A 19,172-nucleotide genomic window follows, 5' to 3' on the forward strand; every position below is an offset into this window, starting at 1 on the left:
GTTACCCTAGTCTCCCTCAGGCAGAAAATCTCCATGGGTCAGGTGTCCCAAAGAAGGGCAGAATCCCCCCATTCTGGAGAGGAGGGAAGGCTTTATTTCCTTGCTTCTAATTTGGCCTGAGGAGCTTATATTCCTTGTGTAAATGTTTTATTAAAACATTATTATCTTACTTAAATAACATTTTAAAGGTAATATCTTCAATAAAAGTGTATGAATCTTTGAACCAGAGTTGACAACCAGGCTCTATCCCTTTTTTCCCCTACTTGATAGACATAGAGAAAATGTCCTTTGAGGAACTCTGCTATAAGTTTCCAAAGGTGGCCATACAGAAGATCAGTGATGACTACAAAATATATTGTGAAAAAGCACCTAAAATAGGTAAGTGTTGACAACTCAGAGAGAGAGTTGAGACAATCCGGTAAGAGAGTCTCCAACCGCAAGAGGCATAAGCCAAGAGAGGAACCATGCTTCTTTTGAAATGAGGGATGGTCAGGGGAGAATTGCCACGTCTTTTTTTCTCCTACACAGCCACAGAAGTGCATCATGAAACTGACAGGCAATTATAAATGAATGAGGGTGGTGATGAAAATTGTTAATTCCTACCTTCTCACCTAGTTATCATCCTGGGGTTTTATAATGCAGATTTGTCTTCTACCAAGTTTCTTAGAGTTGGAGATGTGTGGAAGGAGGTTCGTTGGCGTGTGTTCTTAGTAATAACCCCTTTAAAGAAATAAGGAAAGCAGAATTGGAAAGGTAGATGCTGAACTGCAAGGCAGTTACAATAGACCTCAGCAGATCCACAGAAGAAGCTCTAAAACTAGGATGGCCTTTCAGAGTTGTCCCTCACTGAGACAAAGGATTTTTTTTTTTTTTTTACATTCACATTGACTCATAAGGGATTTGCTGCCTGGGGGGAGGATATAACCTAGGGTCAGGCAGCACCCTTTGGCTGAGGCAATGCCCAGAGGGGACCTCAACTATGAGCTGTCTGTAGCCAACACCCCAGGCAGCTGGGAATGAATGCTTTGGTCCTAAAAGGAGGATTTAAGCTGTGCATCAGCTGTGCACCACAGCACCCTGTTGACTTTCTTTGTATGGAAATTTCACTCCATCTTGGAATAGCTACCCCAGAATTCTGGTTGGTTCCTTTTCCTAGGGAACTTAGACTAGAAGGGCTGACTCACACTCCTATAGCTTATCTGGAGACCACAACGAATACTCCTCTTCACCCTCCTTTGCTACCCATCCTAGCGTCCCTTTATTTCCAGCTAGTGTCTCTGCTGGTCTTGGGGGACTTACCTGGGAGGATGACATAGACTGTCATCCCTAAGAGGCCTGAGCTCCCTGGTCATCATGATTTCTCAGACTATAGTTACTACACTTGACAATTTATCATCAAAATTGGGCAGCAGAATACCAAGAGTGCCAAATGAATTTTCCACTGCCCCTGCTGTGTTACTGGTGACCCTGATGCTAAGAGTCAATTACCCTCTCAATACAGTAACTCCTTTTCTTGCCTGCTAGCCTCTTAACCTAAGGAGCTTAAAGCGACTGAGTGCCTACTCTGTCCCGAGTAGAAGCATTCCCCCTCTGGGAACCAGGATCTCCAGACCAGCACTGTCCAGTACAGGAGCACTAGTATCATGTGGCCATCAAGCACTTAAAATGTATCTGATACAAAGAGGTTACACAAAATACATATTATTAAAATTAACTTCATCCTTTTTGTTTTATCTTTTTTAATGTGACTACTAGAAAATTTAAAATTATATATGTGATTCATGTTATATTTCTATTGGACAGCACTGGTCTAGACCCACGGAACCTAATGTTGTAAGGATTAGAAATTTCCCTAAGTAAATCATTGATACTGATGTTAAATGGATCACTCCTACTTTTATCCCTTCGTCCCCATGCCCCTTGTATTCTACTTATTGGGGACACAATACCTTATAATGGTCTTCAGTTTATCCTGGAGGATGATGTCCCATTTCCCAAGATCATAATCAAGCTGGTTTCACAGTTGCACCTTCAAGAAATGGCTCCATTGTTCTACCAGACCAGCAGCCCTCATTGTTGATAGAACTAGTGGATCCCATCATCATATGTCCATTGTCAACCTCCTGGGTTGTAAGTATATCCCTTGGTCAGGGGAAACCTTACATGGAATCTCATTCAGGGATCTTGTAAGCCCCCTGATAGCAATGCTCACTGATGCCTTGCAGGCAGGAATCCTTGTCAGTTACAGGCAAGATGAATTGATGCTCTTTCCAGAGTAGAAGTGATCCAGTGTCATCAATTTGTTACCAAGTGGGTGATTGGTTTTCTATGAGAGTTACTGAAATATGTGGCCTCGGCATTTGTCCCTGTCACTGACAAGTTGAACATTTGGCAGCAGTGGTAACTAAATCAGCCTTGGTGAGTATGGGGCCCATGCCATTGGGTGCATATACAATTTCCATCCCTGCCATCTAGCTACTCTGTTCATGAGTTCATCATGCCAGCACTGAGGTGGATTATGACACAGATTTGCTGACATCAACCATCCAAGTCATTTTGTCTACTTGGTTCTTTAGTGATTCTTTCACACTGGTTGTTTATTAGTGAGCTTTAAGATACAATACAAACATTTTTGTTCTTCATGCTTACTCTCAAAGATTCATCCACATGTGTCTTCCTTACTCCCAGTATTCTTTTTTAAAAAGACTTCGTTTAGAGTAGTTTTAGGTTCACAAAATTATTAAGAGGAAGGTACAGAGATTTCCTAGATAGCCCTTGCTCCAACACTTGCACAACCTCCCCCATCATCAACATCCCCCATCAGAGTGCTACATTTGTTACAACTGATGAACCTATATTAACACATTATAATCACCCTAATTCATAGTTTACCTTAGGGTTTACTCTTGGTGGTGTACTTTCTATGAATTCGGACAAATGACATGTATCCATCATTATCATATCATACAAAGTATTTTCATGGCCCTAAAAATCCTCTGTGCCCTAAAAGTCCTAATAAGCTCCACCTATTTATCCCTCCACATACTGCCAGCCCCTGGCAACCACTGATCTTTTCACTATCTCCATAGTTTTGCCTTTTCCAGAATATCATATAAGTTGAAATCATATAATATATAAACTCTCCAGATTGTCTTCCTATACTTTGTAATAGACATTTAAGCTTCCCCATGTCAAATTTTGTCTTGATAGCTTATTTCTTTTTAGCACTAAATAGTATTTCATTGGTTTAATGTACCAGAGTTTGTTTATCCATTCACCTACTGAAGGACATCTTGATTGCTTCCAAGTTTGGACAATTATGAATAAAGCTGCTATAAACAATCATGTGCAGGTTTCTTTTTTTTTTTTAAGATTTTATTTATTTATCAGAGAGAGAGAGAGACAGAGGCAGGCAGAGGGAGAAGCAGGCTCCTTGCTGAGCAAGGAGCCTGATGTGGGACTCGATCCCAGGACCCTGGGATCATGACCTGAGCCGAAGGCAGAGGCTTAACCGACTGAGCCACCCAGGTGTCCCCATGTGCAGGTTTCTGTGTAGTCATAAGTTTTTAACTCCTTTGGGTAAATACCAAGAAACACAATTGCTGGATCTCACGACAATAGCATGTTCAGTTTTATAAGAAAGTGCCAAATTGTCTTCCAAAGTGGTTGTACAATTTTGTTTTCCCACCAGTAATGAAAGAGAATTTCTGTTGCTTTACATCCACATCATTTGGTGTTGCCAATTTTGCAGATTTGAGCCATTCTAATAGGTGTGTAGTAGTATCTCATTGTTGTTTTATTTGCTTTTTCCTGATGATATACAATGTGAAGGTTCTTTTTAAATGCTATTTTCGGGGCACCTGCGTGGTGCCGTTGGTTAGACATCCAACTCTTGGTTTCAACTCAGGTTGTGATCTCTGGCTCATGGGGTCAAACCCTAGGTTGGGCTCTGTGCTCAGTGCAGAGTGTGCTTCAGATTCTCTCTCCCATTGCCCCTCCCACTTGTTCACTTTCTCTCTTTCAAATAAATAAGTATTCTTAAAAATGCTATTTTCTATCTGTATACTCCTTTGTTGAAGTATCTGTTAAGGTTTTGACTTTTTAGTCAGCTTATTTGTTTTCTTATTGTTGAGCCTTAAGAGTTCTTTGTATATTTTGGAGAAAACAGTTCTTTGTCAGATATGTCTTTTGCAACTATTTTCTTCCTTCTTCTAGTCTTCTAATTGTCTTTCACAGAGTAGAGTATTTATTTTGAATGAAGTACAACTTATCAATCCTTTTTTTTTCATGGATTGTGCCTTTGCTATTGTATCTAAAAAGTCATTGCCAAATCCAAAATTATCTAAATTTTTCCTATGTTATCTTCTAGGAGTCTAATTGTTTTGCATTTTACTTTTGGGTCTATGATCCATTTTGAGTAATTTTTTGTGAAGGGTATAAGGTCTCTGTCAACATTGATTTTTTTTTTTTTTTTTTTTGCATGTGGATGTCAAGTAGTTTCTGCACCATTTGTTGAAGAGACTATCTTTGGGGCACTCGTGACTCAGTCAGTTACGCATCTGCCTTCAGCTCACATCATGATCCCAGGGTCCTGGGATCCAGCCCCATGTCAGGCTCTCTGTTCAGTGGGGAGTCTTCTTCTCCCTCTCCCTCTGTGCTCTCTCTCTCAAATAAATAAAGAAAAAGAAAAAGAAAAGAAAAGAAAAGAAAAGACTATCTTTGCTGCATTCTATTGCCTTTGCTCTTTTGTCATATATCGGCTGTCTGTATTCATGTGGGCCTATTTCTGGGCTCTCTATTCTGTTCCATTGTTCTATTTGTCTTTTCTTTCACCAATACCACATTGTCTTGATTATTGTTACTTTACAGTAAGTTGTTTTTTGTTTTTTTATAGTAAGTCCTGAAGTCAGTGTTAGTCTTCTAACTGCTTTCCTTCAATATTGTGTTGGTGATTCTGGGTCTTTTGCCTACCCACAGAAACTTTAGAGTTACACACAGGTGTAACTCATTTTATTGCACTCCATTTTATTATGCTTTGCAGATGTTGCATTTTTACATATTGGAAGTTTATGGCAACCCTATGTTGAGCAAGACTATTGGTGCCATTTTTCCATTAACATTTGCTCACTTTGTGTATCTGTGCCAGATTTTGGTAATTCTTAAAATATTTCAAACATTTTTATTATTTTATTTGTTATGGTGATCTGTAATCAGTGATCTTTGATGTTACTAATGTAAGTGTTTTGGGGGTGTCACAAACCTCACCCATATAAAATAACAAACTTAATTGATGAAATTTGTGTGTATTCTGACTATTCCAATGACTGGCCATTCCCTCTCCTTGGGCCTCCCTCTTTCCTGAGACCCAACAATATTGAAATTAGGCCATTAATAACCCTACAGTGGTCTCTAGGTGTTTGACTGAAAGGAAGTGTTACACATCTCTCACTTTAAATCAGAAGTTGGAAATGATTAAGCTTAATGAGGAAGACATGTCAAAAACTGAGATAGGATGAAAGCTAGGCCTCTTGCACCAGCTACCCAAGTTGTGAATGCAAAGGAAAAGTTCTTGACGGAAATTGAAAGTGACACCCCAGTGAATACATGAATGATAAGAAGGTAAAACAGCTTTATTGCTGATATGAAAAGTTTTAATGGTCTGGATAGACGATCAAACCAGACATAGCCTTTCCTTAAGCCAAAGCCTAATACAGAGCAAGGTCCTAAGTCTCTTCAATTCTATGAAGCCTGAGAGAGGTGAAGAAGCTGCAAAGAAAAGGTTGAAACTAGCAGAGGTTAGTTCATGAGGTTTAAGGAAAGAAGCCATCTCCATAACATAAAAGTTCAAGGTGAAGCAGCTAGTGCTGATGTAGAAACTTCAGCAAGTTATCCAGGTGTAGCTAAGATAATTCATGAAGGTGGCTACACTAAACAACAGATTTTCAGTGTAGACAAAATGGTCTTATATTGGAAAAAGATGCCATTTAGAATTTTTCATAGTTGGAGAGAAGTCAAGGCCTGCCTTCAAAGCTTCAACAAACAGGCTAACTTTCTTGTTAGGGTATAATGCAGCTGGTGACTTTAAGTTGAAGCCAATGCTCATTTACCTTTCTTACTTTTAAGTGTAGGTTCCTTAAGAATTATGCTAAGTCTACTTGCCTATGCTCCATAAATGGAACAACAAAGCCTGGATGATAGCACATCTGTTTATAACATGGTTTACCGAATATTTTAAGCCCACTGTTGAGACCTACTGCTCAGAAAAAGATTCCTTTCAAAATATTACTGCTCATTGGCAATGCACCTGGTCACCCAATTGTTCAGATGGAGATGTACAAGATTAATGCTATTTTTATGCCTACTAATACAACATTCATTCTACAGCCCATGGGTCAAGGAGTAATTTTGACTTTATAGTCTTATTATTTAGGAAATACATTTCTTAAGGCTACAGCTGCCATACATAGTGATTCCTCTAGTAGATTCAGGCAAAAGAAGTTGACAACCTTCAGGAAAGGATTCACCATTCTGGATGTCATTAAGAACATTCATGATTTGGGGTACCTGGGTGGCTCAGATGGTTAAGCGTCTGGCTTTGGCTCAGGTCAGGATCTCCAGGTCCTGGGATGGAGCCCCAAACTGGGCTCCCTGCTCAGCAGGGAGTCTGCTTCTCCCTCTCCTTTGCCTCTCCCACTCACTCTCTCTCTCTTAAGTGAATAAATTTTAAAAATCTTAAGGAAAAAAAGAACATTCATGGTTCATGGGAAGAGATCCAAATATCAACATTAACAAAAGTTTAGTAGAAGTTGGCTCCAATTTCCATAGATGACTTTGAAGTGTTCAAGACTTCAGTGGAGGAAATAACTGCATATGTGGTAGAAATAATCAAGAAAACTGAGCTAGAAAGGGCACCTAAAGATGTGACTGAATTGCTGCAATTTCACGATAAAACTTGAGTGGATGAACGGCTGCTTCTTATGAATGAGCAAAGAAAGTATTTCTTGAGATGGAAACTACTTCTGGCAAAGATACCATGAAGATTGTTGAAATGACAACAAAGAATTTAGAATATTACATAAATTTAGTTGATAAAGCAGTGGCAGGGTTTGAGAGGATTGACTCCAATTTTGAAAGAAGTTCTGTGGGCAAAACGCTATCGAACAGCATCGCATGCTACAGAGAAATTGTTTGTGAAAGGAAGAGTCAATTGATGTGCAAACTTCATTGTTGTCTTATTTTAAGAAATTTCCACAATCACCCTAACTTCAGCAACCACCACCTGCATCAGGCAGCAGCCATTAACATCAAGGCAAGACCCTCTACCAGGGTTACAATGCACTGAAAACTTTGATGATGGTTAGCATTTTTTAGCAATAAAATGTTTCTTAATAAACCAAACAGACTACAAAATAGTGTAAACATAACTCTTATATGCATTAGGAAACCAAAAAAATCACGTCATTCACTTTATTGTGATACACACTTTATTGTGGCAGTCTAGAACTGCATCCAAAATATCTCTAAGGTATGCCTGTATCCACAAATAAGGAGCTGGAATTTTGATTGTAACTGCATGAATCAAGTTGGGAGTAACTGACATCTTGACAATACTGAGTCTTCCTATCCATGAACAGGGAAAACCTCCCCATTTATTTTGTTCTTCTTCGAATTAGTTCAATAGAGGTTTGTAATTCTTCATATAGGTTTTGTACATATTTTGTTATATGTATGCCTAAATGAAACAAGTATTTCAGTGTGGTTGTGCTAACAGAAATGGCATTGTGTTTCTAATTTCAAATTCCATTTGTTCTTTTCTATTATACACAAAAGTAATTGGCACTTGCATATTAACCTTGTATTCTGCAACCTTACTATAATTGCTTATTAACTCCAGAAGATTTCTTGTCAGTTTTTTTGGATTTTCTACATAGATAGTCATACATATACAAACAAGAAAAGTTTTAATTCTTCTTTTCCACTCTGTGTAACTTTTACTTCCTTTTCTTATCTTATTGCATTTGCTAGAACTTTCAGCACAATGTTGAAGAAGAGTGGTAAAAGGACATCCTTGTACATGATGTTAGTTAAAAAGCTCTGTTTCTCACCATTAATTATGGTGTTAGCTGTAAGGGGTTTTTTTTGTATATTTATATTACACTGAAGAAATGTCTCTGTATTTTTAGTTTACTGAGAGTTTTTATCATGAATGGGTGTTGGATTTTGATTTCATAGATTATTGATTTCCTGCTTTCAATTTCATTGATTTCTACTCTGATTCTTATTATTTCTTTTCTTCTACTGACTTCGGATTTTATCTGCTCTTCTTTTTCTAATTGCCTACATTGCAAACTTAGATGATTTAGATCTTTCTTCTTTTCTAATATATGCATTCAATGCTATAAATTTCCCTCTAAGCACTGCTTTCCCAGCATTCCCACAAATTTTGATGTTATGTTTTTATTTTCATTTAGTTTAAAATACTTCTTAATTTTTCTTGAGATTTCTTCTTTGACCTATGTGTTATTAAAAGTATATTGGTTAATCTCCATGTATTTTGAGATTTTCCAATTATCTTTCTGTTACTGGTTTCTAGTTTAATTGCATTATGGCCTGAAAGTAGATATGGTATAATTTCTATTAAATTTGTTAAGATGTGTCTTATGGCCCAGAAAATCATCTATTTTGGTGAATGTTCCATGTGAGCTTGAGCAGAATGTGTTTTCTGCTGCTGTTGGATTTGGTCTATAGATGTTAATTATATCCAGTTGATTGATGGTGTTGTTGAGTTCAACATGTCCTTACTGATTTTCTGCCTTCTGGATCTATTTCTGATAGAGGGATGTTGAAGTCTCTACATATGACTGTGGATTTATATATTTCTCCTTGCAGTTCTACCAGTTTTGCTCATGTAGTTTGATGCTCTGTTGTTAGGTGCCTACACATTAAGGATTGTTATGTCTTCTTAGAGAATTGACTCCTTTATCATTATGTAATGGCCTTCTTTATCCCTGATAACATTCTTTTCTTTAAGTCTGCTCTGTCTGAAATTAATATAGCTTCTACTACTTTCTTTTGATTAATATTAGCATGGCATATTTTTTCTATCCTTTTACTTACAATCTATATGTGTTTTTATATTTTAAGTGTGTTTCTTATAGATAACATAGAGTTGGGTCTTGTTTTTTGATCCACTCTGACAATCTGTTTTTTACTTGATACATTTAGACCATTAACACTCAAAGTGATTATTGATATAGTTGGTTTAATATGTACCATATTTGTTACTGTTTTCTATTTGTTGCCCTTGTTCTTTGTTCTTATTTATGCCTTCCATTCTGTCTACCTTTTATGATTATAATTTGAGCATTTTATATTCCATTTTCTCTTCTTTCTTAGCATATTGGTTATTTCTTTTTTAAACTTTTTTTAGTAGTTGCCCTAGAGTTTGCAATATACATTCACAACTAATCCAAGTACACTTTCAAATAAGTATATAACACTCACAGGTATTTTGCATACTTTATAATAACAAAATAATTTAATTCCTTTCTCTCATCCATTATATCAGTGAATTCATTGTCACTATCATTTGAATACATTGTTATTATCATTTGAATACATTGTTACTATTTTTATTTTGAACAAACTGTTACCCATTAGATCAACTAAGAAAAAGAAAAATAAGTTTTTAACTGTCCTTACTCATTCCTTTTTGATGCTCTCCTTTTCTTTATGTATGTCCAAGCTTCTGACCTATATTATTTTCCTTCTCTCTAGCAAATTTCTTTTAACATTTTTTACAAAGCTGGTCTACTGACAAGAAATTCCCTCATTCCCCGCCCCCCCCCCCCGCTTTTTTTTGTCTCAGAAAGCATTTATTTCTCCTTCACTTTTAAAGAATAATTTTGCAAGATAGAGAATTCTAGGTTGGTGAGGGATTTTTTCTGTCAACACCAAATATTTTGCTCCATTCTCTTCTTGCTTGTATAGTTTGTGAGAAGTCAGATGTAATTCTTATATCTGTTCCTCTCTAGTGAGATGTTTGCCCCCCACCCAGCTTCTTTCAGAATTTTTTTGTTATCTTTGATTTTTTATGGTTTTAAAATGATTTGCATAGATGGGGTTGGTTTTTTTGTTTGTTTTGGGGTTTTTTGGCATTTTTTTTCTGCTTGGTGTTCTCTGAGTGTATTCAACATTACTTTGGGGGAAATCATCAGTCATTGTTGTTTCAAATATTTCTTCTGTTTATCTCTTTTCATTCTAGTATCCACATTATACATATCTTACACTTTCTGAGTAGTTCTTACACAGTTCTTAGATGTTTTGTTTGGTTTTAGTTTTGGTTTTTATCAGTCTCTTTGTGTTCTTTGCTTTTAAGTTTTAAAGGTTTCTATTGCGATATCTTCAAGTACAGAGATCTTTGCTCAGCTATTTCTAATCTATTAATGAGGCCATCATAGGCATTCTTAATTTCTGTCAGTGGTTTTGATCTCTAACATTTCTTCTTGGTTCTTTCTTGGAATTTCCACCTCTCTGCTAACTTTGCCCATTTGTTCAGGCATGTTGCCTACTTAATCTAATTGAGTGCCTAGCATGTTAGTCATAGTTGTTTTATTTGTTTTATTTTTTTTTAATTTATTATGTTATGTTAGTCACCATACAATACATCATTAGTTTTTGATGTGGTGATCCACGATCCATTGTTTTCATATAACACCCAGTGCTTCATGCAGTACATGCCCTCCTTAATACCCATCACCAGGCTAACCAATCCCCCCTCCCCCCTCCCCTCTAAAACCCTGTTTGTTTCTCAGAGTCCATAGTCTCTTATGGTTCATCTCTCCCTCCAATTCTCGCCCCCATTTTTCCCTTCCTTCTAATGTCCTCCGTGTTATTCCTTATGTTCCACAAATAAGTGAAACCATATGATAATTGACTTTCTCTGTTTGACTTATTTCACTTAGCATAATCCCCTCCAGTCCCATTCATGTTAATGTAAAAGTTGGGTATTCATCCTTTCTGATAGCTGAGTAATATTCCATTGTATATATGGACCACATCTTCTTTATCCATTCATCTATTGAAGGGCATTTCGGCTCTTTCCACAGTTTGGCTATTGTAGACATTGCTGCTATGAACATTGGGGTGCATATGGCCCTTCTTTTCACTACATCTGTGTCTTTGGGGTAAATACCCAGTAGTACAATTGCTGGGTCATAGGGTAGCTCTATTTTTAAATTTTTGAGGAACCTCCACACTGTTTTCCAAAGTGGCTGTACCAACTTGCATTCCCACCAACAGTGCAAGAGGGTTCCCCTTTCTCCACAACCTCTCCAACATTTGTTGTTTCTTGCCCTGTCCATTTTTGCCATTCTAACTGGTGTAAGGTGGTATCTCAATGTGGTTTTGATTTTAATTTCCCTGATGGCTAATGATGATGAACACTTTTTCATGTGTCTGTTAGCCATTTGTATGTCTTCTTCAGAGAAGTGTCTTTTCATATCTTCTGCCCACTTTTTGACTTATTTGGTTTTTGGGTGTTGAGTTTGAGAAGTTCTTTATAGATCTTGGATACCAGACCTTTATCTGTAGTGTCATTTGCAAATATCTGATCCCATTCTGTGGGTTGCCTCTTTGTTTTGTTGACTGTTTCCTTTGCTGTGCAGAAGCTTTTTATCTTGATGAAGTCCCAAAAGTTCATTTTTGCTTTTGTTTCACTAGCTTTTGGAGATGTATCTTGAAAGAAGTTGCTGTGGGCGATGTCAAAGAGGCTGCTGCCTGTGTTTTCCTCTAGGATTTTGATGGATTCCTGTCTCACATTGAGGTCTTTCATCCATTTTGAGTTTATCTTTGTGAATGGTGTTAGAGAATGGTCGAGTTTCATTCTTCTGCATGTGGCTGTCCAATTTTCCCAGCACCATTTATTGAAGAGACTGTCTTTTTTCCATTACATGTTTTTTCCTGCTTTGTCAAAGATTATTTGACCATAGAGTTGAGGGTCCATATCTGGGTTCTCTATTCTGTTCCATTGGTCTATATGTCTGTTTTTGTGCCAGTACCATGCCGTCTTGGTGATCACAGCTTTGTAATATAGCTTGAAATCAGGCAATGTGATGCCCCCAGCTTTGTTTTTCTTTTTCAATATTTCCTTGGCGATTCGGGGTCTTTTCTGATTCCACACAAATTTTAGGATTGTTTGTTCCAGCACTTTGAAAAATGTCATAGTTGTTTTAAATTCCTAGTCTGATAATCCCCAAATCCCTGCCATGTTTGGTTCTTATGTTTGCTCTTCTCTTTAGATTATGGGGCTTTTTCCTTTTGGTGTGCCTCATATTTTTTTTTCTAATAGTAGGACATGATGTACCAGGTAAAAGGAACTGCTGTAAATGGATCTTTAGTAATGTGGTGGTGAGGTGTGGGGGGGAGGGCAAGCATTCTATAGTCCTAGGTCTCAGTCTTTTAGTAAGCCTATGCCTCTGGACTGTGAACTTAAAAAGAGCCAGGAAATTAACACTGATACATTACTACCATTTAATTTTCAGGCTATGCTCAAGTTTTACCAAATGTCTCTTTTTTATCTGGAACAGTTCCTCAAATATTCTGACTTTTATATCCTTGACACTTTTGAAAATTGCAAGGTTATTTTTATAGATGTCTCTCAATGTATTGTCTGATGTTTTCTCATGTTTAAACTTGGATTATACATTCAGGTTATTCAGAACTATCATTGCAGTCCTTTTCAATGCAGTAGGTGGTGCACAGTTTTGCTTTGTTCCATTACTGGTAATATTTTCTTTGATCACTTAGTTATATGGTGCCTTCTAGGATTTTCCACTGTAAATTAATTTTTCCATTTTGTAATTAATAAATATTATGTGTGTGGAAGAGAAAGAGTACTTTGAAATTATGTAAATATCCCATTCTTTACCACACTTATAACTTATTCATTTAGATATATAAATGACAGATGATAGATAGATTATAGATAGATAGATGATAGATGATAGATAGATAGATAGATAGATAGATAGATAGATAGATAGATGATAGATAAATAGATACAGAGATTCAGTATTTACTGATATTATTTGATGGGTTTTAATCTATTACTATGGTTACTTATTTTGTTGTTCAAATTGTCTCCTACTTGGTCAGTGTCACTCCATTCAAATCTGGCTTCTGTCTCCTCTTGACATGTCTCTTGAGTATTGTCTTGCTTTCTTGTATGAGATATCTCTTCCAAGCTCATCTTGCATTCTCCCTAATCTAGCCCTAGAATCAGCCATTTCTCTAAAGAGTGTGATTTCTTCTCTTAGAGAATGATATTTGGAAGTCAAGATCCAGGAATTAGGTTAGTTCATTGCTATTGAGATCACTGCAATCAGATCTTCTCAATGGACAGAACTAGAGAACATATATGTTTGTATGTATGTGCATATGCATACACAGACACATTTATACTTATATTTTTCCATATCTATATAAAGAAAACCATGAGATCCCACCAATATCTCCAACTTAATCCAACACAATTGAGTTCATTCTAGTTTTCTACTTTTCCATATTTTTACATCTCTTCTCTGACAATGAGAAAATTGACTCCTATTGCCCTAAATGTATTTACTTATTTGATTAATTCTTTCTGTGTAACTAACACCTTGTCTACACTGCCACCACCTTCCTCTTGCTGATGCCCTCCTCCCCTTACCTGGGCTCCAACACCTTACACCAGGCCCTTTCCATGCATGGTACCCTCCTCACCTTGCTTGAATTTCAACACCATTTATAGGATGCTTCTTCTTGGGGAACACTCCTCACTCTGTTCTGATGACCTCTGCCAGGATGCTGCTACATGTAGCCATTCCTTCCTGCCACTGGGGCTCTGACTTCCCACACCTGGCCATCCCTCTTCCATGGAGAGGTCTTCCTTATTTTTCTCAGGAACTGTTGCTCCATACCAGGCTGCACCATTTCCTGTGTAGACTCTCTCCTCATCTTGCTTGAACTCTGTCACCAGGCACCAGGTGACCCCTTAACATGGACGTCCTCAACCTGCTCAGGTTCTGATACCCTATGCTAGGCCACACCTAATGAGATATCTTCCTCATTCTTTTTTGTTTAAGATTGATTGATTGATTGATTGATTGATTGATTGATTTGGGAGAGAGAGACATCAAGAGCCAGGGAGGGGCAGAGAGAGAGAGAGGAGAGAAGCAGGCTTCCCACTGAGCATGGAGCAGACACCTGGCTTGATCCCATGACCCCAAGATCAGAACCTGAGCCAAAATCAAGAGTCAAACACAACCAACTGAGCCACCCAGGTGCCCTTATCTTTCTCATTCTGTTCAAGTTTCCACACTTCATGCTGGTCTTCTCCTTTGTGTCCCAATGTGGGTGCCCTTCTCACCTCAGTTGAACTTCATATGTTGGGCCTCCCTTTGTGCAGATGCCCTCCTCATCCTTCTTGAATTCTGAATTCTCCAATCCAAGTTGCCCTTCATGTGGATACTCTCCTCACCCAGCTTGGCCTTCAGCACCCAGTGTAAGGCAGTACTTCTGTGGGGAAAGCCCCCCTTACCGTACCTGGAATCTGTGGCTCTTTCTCCCTTTTTGTGCTGACACCTATCTTGTTCTGCCCTTAGTAATGATTTTATAACTTAATTATTTAGGGTATAAAGCCATCTCTTCATTTTTTTAAGGGTGGCATTAGTCTCTGCCATTATCCCCAGAATGTGATATTGTTTTTATCATCTTGAGTAGAGGCATGAAAAGAGTTTAAGAGACTTCCACTTGATCTTTCTCACCATAATAGCTCTTACTCCTTAGACTAAGGAAATAATGTGGGGATCCTACAACTACCAAGTAATTCCATTCCAGTATACATTTAGGGATTGGAGAAATGACTGCTGAATGGATTTGTGGGCCCAGTGGACCCACTGTGCCCACTGTGAGCTGTACCTGGGCCAGGACTCCATTTATTACCTAATCTTCATAAGTGCCTTCTCTAGTGGGGTCGATAATGACATTCTGGGGATCCAGATAGTGTTAACTAGGACCCTGTGTTCAATAGTCCTTAAAATGACTGGATATTTTCCTTCCAGTTACTGGAATAAATGCCCAAAGGTCCCATTGAAGAGGGACTATGAGTATCATTAGAATTCGCTTTCCATAATGTTGTAGGGTCTTCCTTCATGGCGACCTTTCTTCAGTCAGTGCATTCAAGGTCTGAAAATTGACTCAGGTTTAGAAACTGAGCAAGGGATTGTTGACTTTCCTTGGTGCAAGTGCTCTCAGTTATTTATCCTTGGTGTCTTTTGGTTGTAGATATTAAACAGTAATTTTTTTTGGCTGCCTATCTATTTAACCTCTAGGAACACCATGTTCTATTAACCATACCCACAGCTTTCTGAGGGTCAGGTGGTCCTAGCTACCACCCTGTTGTTCTATTGCCAATTGATTGTTCATTATGATAGTAGCATCTTCCTTACTTCTGGCAGTAAAGTGCCTCCACCTCACCTCTATGATTTTGGGATTTGATTTCCATTGCTATCAGAGACCTCAATTTAGTAATAGTTAGCCCTGACCTACAGAGAAAAGTGTGTTGTTGGAAAACCCAGAGTTGGTGTGTTAAGAATATGCAGACTATGACTTGCTGAGTGAGAAAGCACAAGCCACCCCCACAGGGTTGGCAGGTAATTCCCTTGGCATCTGAGCTCCCACTGTAGGGAAGAGAAAACCCTAGGACCATTTTGATTGAAAATACAGTTTCAATACACTCACACAGAAAAAGCAAAGTCACAAAATTTATTACTTTCAAGTCCCAAAATGGGGTGCAATGAGAGAGAGGAAAAGCATTCCTACATCCCAGGTCACCAGTGAGCAAGAGAGAGAGCACAAGCAGGGTAGCAAACGCCTATTACTTATAAGGAGGTTGGGGCAGCTGTCACTAATTTTTCATGGACCCAACTCTGAATGGCCATTTTTAAAGATACCCAGGAAAAGCAAAGCGGGAACTTGGGGTGAAAATCCTAAGGTTGGGTCCTTATCTAAATGTCCATACTCTGGATGTGAACAGAATTGTCACACTGAAAAATGCCTAGGCAGCTACTCAAAATGGATGTTTTGTCATCACAGAAAGTCACCAAGAAGCTCCTCAGTGGATGGCTAATGCTGCTCTCATCAGTGCTTCCCCCTCCTTCCTCCCGCCCCCCACTCTTTGGCTTTAGTGAAAGGATTGAGCCTTCTATGGCACATTGTTGGCTGGTGGGTTTTTTAGTCTTATGTAATTTATCTTCTGTAGCAGTCTCAGTTCTATGAGCTATTTGATGTCTTCCTCACCTCTTTGTTTTGGCCACTAGAATTTCTACTTATTATGAGCCATTGCTTTCTCCGAACTTCTAAGAGTCAGCCTAGCAGTGTTGCACTGCTTCCCAGGATCCCTACTAGGCTCTTAAATCCTATATCCTAGGAGAACGATCCCATATTAATCAACTCGCCCTTAACCAAGTTTATATTCTGTCCACTTTGAGCCAGCACCCTCAGCAGTATTCCCATACATTGTCTCCTAGCTTCTGCCAATACATGTTGGCTAGGTTCACTGCTCCTATGAAAGGCTCACTTCCCTGGGTTGAGCAGCTCCTCTTTCAGCTGAGGGCCTCAACTGTGCACCATCACCAGGCAAAATTTAGAGCAGGTTAGGAGAAGGAATGCTTCAACTCAGATGGGGTGGGGTGGGATCTGAGCTGCATACTACAGCATCTACTGCTGTATTCTTGACCCAGAAGAAGCTTAGGATATATTAACGAGCATGGTTAAATCAGTATAGTCACAGGGAGAACTTCTATGTCTACTCTGATTGTTTCTCCAGGCTCTACTCCTATGTACATAGTTTATATAACTTTAGTCTGTGCATAGCTTAATAATCTCTTAATATGATCTTGTGACCTGATGCATTTGCATGCTCCCACTCCAATATCTCAGCTCTGTTCTCCCTGACAGAAGGGAATCAAGAGCCAAAGCATCATGGCTTTTTTAAATTTTTCCCAATATGGTATTAAAAAATTTCTACTTCAAATTACCCAGCCTCTGTTCTTTTCTCTCTTCTTAGCCCTTATTTGCCTCTTTTCTAATAATTACTAATAATTGTGAAGAATAGAAAAAGGAAGAATATGTTTGATCATCAACTGCCCTTTTGAACAAAGGTCACCTTTATGTTACCTCTCAATTTTTAATCCCTTCCTATTTCCCAAAGGTAATGGTAATTTAGTTTTATCTGGTTTTTTAAATTTACATAATTTTTTTAATATTTATAGAAATTAAGTCATGCAGTATGTACTCCTATGACTGGCTTCTTTAATTCAACATTATGTTTGTGAGTTCAATCATGTTGAATGCAGCCATTGTTGACTTATTTTTAGTAATGCAGAGCAGTTGCATAACCCTCACTTCAATTTTTTTTTCATTATTTCCCCCCCAAGGAGCCTCTTTAGACATGAATTTTAATGCCATAGATATACTATATATCTGTGGTATATAAAAGAGTAAGACTTTTCTGACCCTAAAAAACTAATTTTCATCTATTGGAAACAATATTGTCCTTTGAGAATGCATGCTATAGAGTATTCTAATATATGAATATACCATTTTTAATTCATTCAAAAGTGATGAATATTTGAGTTTCAGTTTTTAATGCTCTTATGAACATCTTTGTGCATATTATTTGATGCACATATGAACACATTTCTGTTGAATATGTACCTAGAATTTCCGGGTCATAAGATATACATATATTCAACTTTGGTAAATAATTCCCAATACTTTTGCAAAGTGTTTGTACATGTTTATGGTCTTATCAACAAGGTATGAGAATTCCAGTTGCTCCACAACTTCACCAATATATGATGTACCAAATTTTTATTCTTAGCTCTTCTTGTGCATATGTGGTGATGTCTCATTTGTTGTTTTGACATCTATTTCCCTATTGGGTAATAATACTGAGTGCTTTATATTTGTTTAATATTTAGTTGGATATGGTGTGTGTGTGTGTGTGTGTGTGTGTGTCCATCACATTCTTATTTAAGTCTCTTGCCTACTTTTCTATTTGGTTTCTATCTTTTTTTTATTGATTTGTATGGGTTATTTATATATCTTATACATGAGTCACCTATCAGTCACATGTCTTATAAGGATAATATTCTCTCTCTCAATGGTATCTCTAACAAAAAGAATCTCTTAATTATAATCCAGTTAAATCCAATTGTTTCTTAACTCCAAGTAGCTTTACTCCATAGAGATACTCATGTTTTTAACCATAAGCTTCTTTGCATTACCTTTAATGTTAAGATCTATAGTCTTAACTCTTTAAATGTTATACTACAGAATTCACCAGTGAAGCCATGTGGTCCTTGTTTTTGCTTTGTTGAGAGGTTTGTCATTACTGATTCAGTCTCTTGTTATAGTATGTTCACATTTTTTATTTCTTCTTAAGTCTGTTTGATAGTTGTACATTTCTTAGAATTTTTCTATTTATCTAGATTATCTAATTTATTGGCATACAGTTGTTTATGATATTCTCTTTTTATTTCTGTAAGGTTGGTAGTAATGTCTCTACTTTCATTTCTGATTTTAGTAGTTTGGGTCTTTTATTTCTTGTTCAGTCTAACTAAATATTTATCAGTTTTTTTATCTTTTCAAAGAAAAAGCTGTTGGTTTTGTTGATTTTCTTTATTGGTTTTCTATTCCCTATTTTGCTTACTTCCATTCTAATCTTCATTATTCTGTTTTTCTGCTAACTTTGGGTTTAGCTTGCTATTCTTTATCTAGTTCCTAAAGATGTTAAGTTTCATTTACTGATTTGGTATCTTTTTTCTTCAATATCTGCATTTACAAGAATAAATTTCTCTTTGAGCAATGCTTTGCTACATCCCATACGTTTTGGCATGTGATGTTTCTTATTTCATTTAGCTCAAAATTGTACTTTTCAGCTACAGAATTGCTATTTTATTTCTTTTTGCCATTTCTATCTTTTTATTGATACTCTATTTGGTGAGACACCATTCTCTTGACTTCCTTTAGCTCTTTGAGCATATTTAAGACAGTTGATTTAAAGTTTTTATCTAGTAAGTACAATGACTGGACTTCTCATGGACACTTTCTATTGATTTCTTTTTTTC

The 19,172-nt window shown here is 37.4% G+C and overlaps 1 protein-coding gene across 1 annotated transcript in view; it reads left to right on the top strand.

Annotated features, from left to right (window-relative positions):
- The window catches only part of RGSL1 (regulator of G protein signaling like 1), a 134,843-nt gene that overhangs the window by 78,659 nt on the left and 37,012 nt on the right, over positions 1-19,172 (top strand). Inside the window, exon 11 of the mRNA XM_064595523.1 lies at positions 271-378. Coding sequence (XP_064451593.1) covers positions 271-378 — 108 coding nt within the window. The remainder of the gene's footprint in view (positions 1-270; positions 379-19,172) is intronic.

The sequence above is a fragment of the Mirounga angustirostris genome, unplaced genomic scaffold (assembly GCF_029215605.1).
Source record: "Mirounga angustirostris isolate CCGP_5_RB_7025 unplaced genomic scaffold, mMirAng1.0.hap1 SCAF_6, whole genome shotgun sequence".
Classification (NCBI taxonomy): Eukaryota; Metazoa; Chordata; class Mammalia; order Carnivora; family Phocidae; genus Mirounga; species Mirounga angustirostris.